Here is a 9,086-nt window from a genome sequence, read left to right on the forward strand (position 1 = left end):
CTAAATCGTATTAAGTACAAGTAAAAATGTAATTGTATTACATACAAGTGAAAAGTAATGGAGTCACATTAATAAGATATTGTCATTGTTGTCCACTTTTGCATTGAAAGAAACTCACAACAACTATTGTCATTGTAAAACATCACCACAACATGTTCATCCAACCCATTACCATTACATTCAGAACTGCTGCTACGATATGAAATATTAAAAAGGCAGAAAGGCTCTAACGAGTTATCGGTTGGACGTAATACTGTACATGGTATATGTGAAATGGTTGGGGAACTCCCTGTACTGCACTAATTCCTTTTGATAGGTAAAAAACATCTGCTTGCCTTGGTTAGTGATGACCCCCGTCTCAGGATGGACAGAAATCCTCCCGATGATTTGTGTCGTTCCACTCCGTCATCAACCTGTTCAATAAACTTGGTTTAGTGGTCACCTTTGCTCATATTATACATGTTTTGCCAAGTAACTGCAACCAGAATGTATACCTCTTTGGCTAATGCCTGCAGAATCTCTATGATTTCTGAGAAATCAGGTCTTGATACTGGATCTTGCTGCCAGCATTTATCGAGCAGCTCGGCAAGCTTGGGAGGAGTATTCATTGGGATGGTCAGCCGTAAGCCCTGGAAAGACGGTAGGCAAACTTATACACAGTCCATCGTTTGAATAAAAGATGTACCACTCAAAGGGTTTATCATTTTCTCCCTGGGCGGGCACTAAGCCAGTCACACAAGTGGTTTCAGCTCCCAACGATTAATTAGTGATTAAGAGAACTAATCGTAGCTGAACAAGGGTAGAAGAATATGTCTCTGGTCACTAACTAAACAAAATTGTAGAATGATAGTGTACCTTTTGGGCAACTCCGACGGCTGCTTGTAATGGGGTCAAGTGTTCATATGGAAGCTGCCGATTTAAACCGAAGAAATCAGAAACAAGAGCAATAGTAAAAGAAATGATAAACTAAATGATGCTATCGACAAGCAATACCTTTCCAGTCAGTAACTCCAATAACACAACTCCAAAGCTAAAAATATCCGCCTTGTGATCATATGGCTTGTGTTCTATAACTTTCAATGGAAAAGAACTGTTGTAAGGAAATTAATGCCAACTAGAATTCATGTAATAGGAAAACACAGACACAGACTCATGGAGGAAATTTGGTAGCAAACAATGTATTAAAGGGCGGAGGTGTGGGCAAGGCGTTCCATGGATAGCCCCGCTTAGGCGTGAGGTGAAGCCTCACGGGACCTAAATTTTTGTGTATATAAAATATAATTCTTTGTAAAACAATTAATCAACAATAAAACAAGCAGCCAAGACTAAATTGAGATTAGAATACTAAAAAACTTAATTGAATTTTAAAACAATTGTGGTGTTCTGGAGAATTTTGAAAGAAATTGAAGTATAATATTGGGGTAACATTGAAATATGAGATTGCGATTGAGAATTTTGGATCTGAGGAATTGGGGAATTGTGGAATTGGGTGAACTGTGATTGGGAATGGGATGGGGAAGAAGGGGAATTGGGGGTTATATTTTTTTTTATTATAAATAAAATTAGACTTGGCCTTGTATTTTAAAAATAATTAAAAAAAATATTAGATTTGGTCAAACGACGTCGTTTTGGGCCAAGTCATTTGAAAAAAAGTTAAAAAACTTGGCCAAAATGACGTCGTTTTGAGCCAAGTCTGAGGGAAAAAAAAAAAAAGCCCTTTCTCTTCTTCACGGTCGTCTTCTTCGTGAAGACGCCGCTGCTGAAACTTGAGAAAAACCATCAGGCAGCTGCTGCAACATGGCCATCCTTTGACTTCGAGGTCCCCAGCAAATTTCAAGCAAGTTTTCGTCCACCTCAAACTGCCCTAAGGCGCGCCTCAACCGCCTAGGTGAGCCCCCACAACCCTAGGCGAGTTTTTCGCCGACTTCCACAAAACAAAGGCGGCAAGCCACCCGCCCAGCCTTCGAGGCCACCTAGGCATGCCCCAATGCGAGTATTTTAAAACACTGGTAACGAATAACCATTTTCTTAAACGTTGCTTTCATTTTCCACTACTACAAAACCATTTATTAGTGTTGCTATGATAACCGACAAGAAATGTACATTACTATCGGATTTTAAGCAAAATTCGACAGAAAATGGATGTAGTGGCAGATATAATAAGCGACAGAATTGCCAGCATCAGGAAATAAATTTTTCGACATAAAATATTCTAAAACCGACAGAAATTGTGTCAGATATAAACGACCGGATATATATTTATAATAAATAAATAAGAGAATTTCTATCGATAAAACCGACAGAAAGTACTAAACCTGCGGCCACTTGTGTCGGATATAACCGACATAGAATTTATTAATAGAAATAAATAAAATCATTCTTGTCGGTTAAAACTGACAGAAAATATATTAATAATAAAAAAAATATAAACCACTATGCATTTTCCATATCCCCTACACTTTCTGCATTTACCATCTGAAACCTCGCTAGAGCTCGATCTCGAAAACCTCAGGGTCCTTAAAGTCTTAGGCAAGGGAGCAATGGGCACTGTTTTCTTAGTCCACGACCCGTCATCTGACCCCTCTACCCGTCGCCCGTTCGCTCTCAAAGTTGTCGACAAGTTTGCCTTTCACTTCAAGCTAGAAGCCGACCGCCACGCCCGTTGGGAAATCCAGGTCCTGACCAGACTATCCAGCCTGAACCCTTTCCATCATGGGGTCGTTCGAGTCCGACGAGTTCATGGGATGGGCTGTTCCTTACTGCCCCGTATTTGAGGTGTCTCGAGCAGCATCAGCACCGTAATGCTATGCTAACCATTTTGAGCGACAACATCCACTCGTAGCACCACCACCAACAACATCCAATCCACTGAAACAAACAACACAAAATTATTCAAGTTTTTCAACCTCTCGCCCGAGTAACTACTAACTACTAACAAATTTTAGCAAGTTTATTTGTACCCACAGTTCTCCATATGAGAGACAGTGAGATAGAGACAGAGGGGGAGAGAGAAAGAGAGAGAGAGAGAGAGAGAGAGAGGAGAGTGTTACCAAAATTGGCTCCAGAATCTTCATTTTAAGCTCCGATAGAAGGCGCATAAGGCTCAATGGTGCAGGCAAACCAGCCTTTGCGCAAAGATCAATCAGCAATGGGAATGTGATCCCATCTTTCACAATCTTCCATAACTCTAAAACGAACCCATCTCTGTCAATGACATTTTAGGTTTCATAAACGAAGTCAATCGTTGGGGCAAATCTGTTTTTGTCCAAACATACCTGATAGGGCGAAGAACCGTCATTTTCCAAAGACCTATAAACATTCACAAAATGCCCCAAATTCTGAAACTTCAACACAACCCTTTCAACCTCTCTACCAGTATTGCCCCGATTTCGCAATATCTAACGCATAGTATATGAAAGCGAAATCGTTGAACCCGTCCTTTGATTGGCCAGCATACCCGAAAACGAATCGAAGCCAACAAAACCAGACTCTAAGAGCACAACTTGTACAACAATCACCAATAGCCTGTGATTGCTACGGTCGTCTCTTAACTCCTCCCTCTGTACCTTCTTCAAGAATTAGGTTTATGAACTTTGGTTGTAGGTGTTCGAACTGGAAGTAAATGAGGAGAAAAGAGAAGGAGAAGGAAATAAGGAGAGGAGAAAAGGGGGAAGGGAGAAGCATCGGCGTAAGGAAGAGATGGAGGGGTTTTATTTTGGACTTAGAGTCTTTTCTATTACTGTCAGTTAAAACCGACAGAAACATTTTTTTAAAATAAAAACCAACAGACAATTATCATTAATGTCGGTTATAACTGACAGAAAAAAAATAGCGGCAAAAATTCCCCCCAAAAATTTAAAAAAAATAAAATAATAATTGTTTGGTTTAATAAATAAATAAATAATATGTATTTAAATAGAATATGTTTTTAAAAATTAAATAAATAATTGTTTGGTTTAATAGATAATTTTCACACTTTTGGTTTAATAGATAATAATCCATGTAAAATATGCGATAAAAAAACAAAAAGAGAATTGTACGATGAAAATGTCATCACACAAACTAAATATTGTCTAATCAATACTTGAAAAACATAAATAAAAATTTAGCACAAATTTCTTTTCCCAGTTCAAAATTTAGGCAAATTTAACAAAGATATGTATTCTACGAAAATAGTTTTCATGATCTAACCATCAAACTTGTTTGTAGATACTACAAGATCGCATACGTAAAAAATCGTAAAAAACAAACATTCAAAAATTACGTAACGGAACAAAAGTTTTCGACGATTATAAACAAAAATTCACAATTTAATGGTTATTTTAGCTTCGATTTTAATAATTTTTTACAGCTCCACTCCTCGACCCTATAAGAATGTAATGTATAAATTTGATCTTCAATTTAAAATATTTACACTAGTGGATACCACAAAATCTTATTTTATACTTAATGGAAGTATAACATTAACTCTAAGTGTTTGTTTAATCTACCGTTTTGATGCGATACACATTCTATGAAGCGTTTTTCAATGATCCAACCGTCAAACTTGTTTGTACACACTCTGAGATCGCATACATAAAAAATCACAAAAAACAAACATTAAAAGATTAGGTAACAAAACAAAAGTTTTCGACGGTTATAAATGAAAAATCACAATTTAACGGTTACTTTAGCTTCGATTTTGATGATTTTTTTACAGCTACACTCCTCTACCCTATAAGAATGCATTAAATGAATTTGATCTTCAATTTAAAATATTTACAATAGTGGATACCGCAAAATCTTATTTTATACTTGATGAGGAAGTATAACATTAACTCCAAGTGTTTGTTTAATCTACCGTTTTGACTCGATATGCATTCTACGAAACTTTTTTCAATGATCTAACCGTCAAACTTATTTGTACACACTCTCAGATTGTATATGTAAAAAATCGTAAAAACAAACATTCAGATATTACGTAATGGAACAAAAGTTTTCGACAGTTATAAACGAAAAATCATAATTTAACGGTTATTTTAGCTTCGATTTTAATGATTTTTTACAGCTACACTCCTTGATCGTATAAGAATGCAATGAATAAATTTGATCTTCAATTTAAAATATTTACACTAGTAGATACCAAAAAATCTTATTTTATACTTAATGGAAGTATAACATTAACTCTTAAATGTTTATTTAATCTACCGTTTTGACGCGCTACACATTCTACGAAACGTTTTTCAATGATCTAACTGTCAAACTTGTTTGTACACATTATGAGATCACATACGTAAAAAATCACAAAAAACAAATATTCAGAGATTAGGTAACAAAACAAAAGTTTTCGATGGTTATAAACAAAAAATCACAATTTAACCATTATTTTAGCTCCGATTTTGATGATTTTTTACATCTACACTCCTCGACCCTATAAGAATGCATTGAACGAATTCGATCTTCAAGTTAAAATATTTACACTAGTGGATACCACAAAATCTTATTTTATACTTGATGGGAAATATAACATCAACTCTAAGTGTTGGTTTAATTTACCATTTTGATGCGATACGCATTCTACGAAACATTTTTCAACGATCCAACCGTTAAACTTGTTTGTACACACTCCAAGATCGCATAAAAAATCGCAAAAATTAAACATTCAGAGATTAGGTAACGAAAAAAAAGTTTTTGATGGTTATAAATAAAAAATCACAATTTAACGGTTATTTTAGCTTCGATTTTGATGATTGTTTACAACTACATTCCTCGATCCTATAAGAATGCAATGAATGAATTTGATCTTCAATTTAAAATATTTACATTAGTGGATAAATCTTATCTTATACTTAATGGAAGTATAACATTAACACTTAAGTGTTTGTTAAATCTATCAATTTGATAGGATATGCATTCTACGAAACTAGTTTCAACGATCCAAATGTTTGTATATACTCCGAGATAGCATGTGTAAAAAATCGCAAAAAAAAAAAAAAAAAAAAAATATTTAGAGATTATTCTGGCGGTCGTCCAAAATTTTGCTTTGTTCATGTCGGTTATATTCGACAGGGCCATGAGTGAATTTTTTTTTTTTAAACATGTGTTTATTTATTTTTAATCAATATAACATTTTAAAATAATAAAATCAAACATGATAGAGTACACCAGATGTTCATGTGTGTTTATGTGCCAGACAATGTGCTTTATGACGCATTGAAAAAAAATTGTTTGAATTTCTTTGTATCTTGTTGCTTGCCTGTGAGGGAGCATAATTCTTATTACAAAAATGATAGAGCTTCAGATTGTAGTCTGTTTTTATTATTCTCTCATAAAATTTATGGCTCTTGGGAATTGGGTTCATTAGGCTTTAGGGTCACGAGTGAAATTTTTTTTTTTTAAAAAAAAAATGTGTTTATTTATTTATTTTAATCAATATAAAATTTTAAAACAATAAAATTTTCATTTCTGTCAGTTATAACCGTCAGAATACTAAAATAATAACCGTCAGAAAGTAAAATAATAAAATAGTTAATTTCTGTCGGTTATAATCGCCACCATTAACTTAAAAACCGCCAGAATCTATAAAAAATATTTAAAAAAAAGATTAAAAATACCGTCGGTTATAACTAACATGATTTTGTTGATATCTGCCACTAAAAATCTGTTAGGACTTTATGTCGGATATAATTGACATAATTTTTCTAATATCCGCCATTAATTAAATGATCTGTCGGATATAATTTATCCGACATGATTTTTCTAATATCCGCCATTAATTAAATGATGTGTTGGATATAATTTATCTGACATGATTTTTCTAATATCCGCCACCATGATCCGCCACCTAAAGCTAATGTTGTAGTAGTGTTCAAGCGCACTCTTCAATAAGAACTTAAAAAAAAAAATGTTATCATATCATAAAATGTGATAAGTAGGAAGGGCATCTGGAGTTACAAAGAGAGCTGTGCGCATGAGAAACCCTAGGGTACAACCCAGATTAGTCTATAACTCCATGCTGACTACTTAATTGATGACAAAGGTTGCCAATTGCTCATCACTAAGGTTTACCCGCACAGATGCCAATTGGGCATTTAGTTTTTATATTTTAATATTAGGTGAAAACCAAATTATGTAGTCTAATAATCATCTTAGATAATGCTACAGAGGCTAAATTTTGTAAATAAAATTTTGAAAACTAAATGACATGGAAGTTGATGATAAGCGTCGTGCTCATTTTTATTGGTAAAACATCATTTAGTTTGCAAATTTTGTCTACAAATTTAGTTTCCCTAACAGTATCCATCAATCTCTCTCTTATTAGGCTATTGATTAGGACCAGAATAAATTTCATACACACTCCCACCGGACATATATTCTGCCATACGACGAGAACAAATCTTAAAAGAAAGGAACACTACAAGAAAAATGGGCTAAGAACACAATTGATTTGTGCCCTTCTCATTTTCATTGAGCACAAATACATAATTGTGCTTTATAAGGTCCATTGTACACCCAAATATTTCAATTGTGCCCTCTAACAAAAAAGCACATTAGTTTGTGTCACGTATTTGTGCCTACAAAGGTTTGAACACAAAATTTTGTGTCCAGCTTGCATGTGTCCTTTTAATGTCAGAGATAGATATTATTTTATTAATTTCCAAACACACAATAAAAGGGTTTTGTGCCCTCTAATTTAATATATTTAAATAAATATTATTTTTTTATCCTTTAGATTTACTTTTACTCTACTTAACGCCTCTCTCTCTCAAACTCTCCTTGTCCTTAGCCACCTTCCTTTCCCCCGCCCGTATCCTCTTTCTCCCCCTTTTTCTGCACGCAACAGCACCGCCGTCCTCCGATCACCAACGACCGTCAAATTATACCTCAAGAATCCTATTTCTGTCCTCTTTCCAACCCCCAAGTTAGTTTCTACAAATTCATAGCCGGATTTCCTCAATTTCATATCTAAGAAATGGTGACCGCGGATTTTTTTGGCCAGTTTTCGGCCAAGCCTGGCAGAATTAGACCTCGATCCTAGAGGTAAAGATGATCATCTCTTAGTGGGTTGTCCTCCAGTGTAAGTTCTTTTCTAAAATAAAAACTTTCAGTTTTGGGTTCCATTTTAGATTTTGAATTTTAATTCCCTTTTCTGTATGCATGTCAAAGTTTACTCGCTTGGAGACTGCTCGGAATTTCAAAGTTTAGTCGCATGTAATATTCTTGTTTTAAATTGGTCATTTAATTTTTAATGTTTATAGCTTATTGTAGTTTGTTTCATCAACTTTTCTGGCATTTTTTGTTTAAGTTTTCTGTTTTGGGTTGCCTAGGAGATGAAGGAAAATAAATAAAATAGAATTCCATGTAGTCACTTTTGTTTCCCCGCGGAAAGAAAGATTGGAAATAGTCGACCAATATCAATCAAGCCAAATTGTTGAATTTAACTTAATTATTTAAGTTCATTTCCATGTCGTATGATTACGGGATATTTCGTTGACTCAGGTGGTTTTCAACTTTTTCTTTCCCTTAATTTGAAATGGCAGTGAGATTAAGATACGATTACAGGATAATTACAGTGTTTTTGTTTTTGTTTTTTTTTATTTTTTATTTTCCAGTTAATGAAAGATGCCAAAAACTCAGTTGGGTTCCCACAATGTAAGGTCCCACGGAGTCAATGAGGCAAAGGTTCATATGCAAGCATCGGGCTTGTGACAGATGGTGTAAGAGGAGGCCTAAACTGTAATCCGGTGTCACTCCGATGGATTGAGTTTTGTGATCTAGCTAAACTACCCATGATCAATCACATGAACAAACAAATCATACAGGTAGTGCAGAAGTTGGTTATCTTCTTCCATTCATTCCTTCATCTACAAAAGATAAATGTGTGAGTTCACTTTACATAAATCTTCCACTCAGGTTTACATATTAAGGCAGTCTTATCAGATTTTAGGCAAAAGTGTGAGTTATCATGTGGTAGGTTTAGATAACTATTAGTACCATAATAAAACTCATCATTTAAGCAAGTGTAAAATTGTAATATCTGATTTACCAAAAAAAGGGCATGATGCTAAATGCCTTAGTTAATGAGAAATTTGTCAATGAAATTCATG

The 9,086-nt window shown here is 34.5% G+C and overlaps 1 protein-coding gene across 1 annotated transcript; it reads right to left on the reverse strand.

Moving 5' to 3' along the window:
* Positions 1 to 266: 266 nt before the first annotated feature.
* LOC125472436 (serine/threonine-protein kinase STY46-like) lies at positions 267 to 3,298 on the reverse strand. Its single transcript, XM_048573895.1, has 6 exons — positions 3,276 to 3,298; positions 2,815 to 2,868; positions 994 to 1,090; positions 856 to 909; positions 495 to 629; positions 267 to 413 (listed from the first exon to the last, which is right to left on the reverse strand). Exons 1-6 carry the CDS (start codon positions 3,296 to 3,298, stop codon positions 300 to 302), a joined length of 477 nt encoding a protein of 158 aa, XP_048429852.1. The 3' UTR covers positions 267 to 299.
* Positions 3,299 to 9,086: the final 5,788 nt, after the last annotated feature.

The sequence above is a fragment of a genome, unplaced genomic scaffold, assembly GCF_019419815.1.
Source record: "Pyrus x bretschneideri cultivar Hongxiangsu unplaced genomic scaffold, Pyrus_bretschneideri_v1 Contig7, whole genome shotgun sequence".
In the NCBI taxonomy this organism is placed as follows: Eukaryota; Viridiplantae; Streptophyta; class Magnoliopsida; order Rosales; family Rosaceae; genus Pyrus; species Pyrus x bretschneideri.

Coding starts and splice junctions, on each gene's coding strand:
- LOC125472436 (XM_048573895.1), bottom strand. CDS start 3,298: ATGACGGTTCTTCGCCCTATCAG. Junction 1,091..2,814: donor GGATGTTGTCGCTCAAAATG/GTTAGCATAGCA, acceptor TCCTTACAACAG/TTCTTTTCCATTGAAAGTTA. Junction 630..855: donor CCGTCGGAGTTGCCCAAAAG/GTACACTATCAT, acceptor CCGTCTTTCCAG/GGCTTACGGCTGACCATCCC.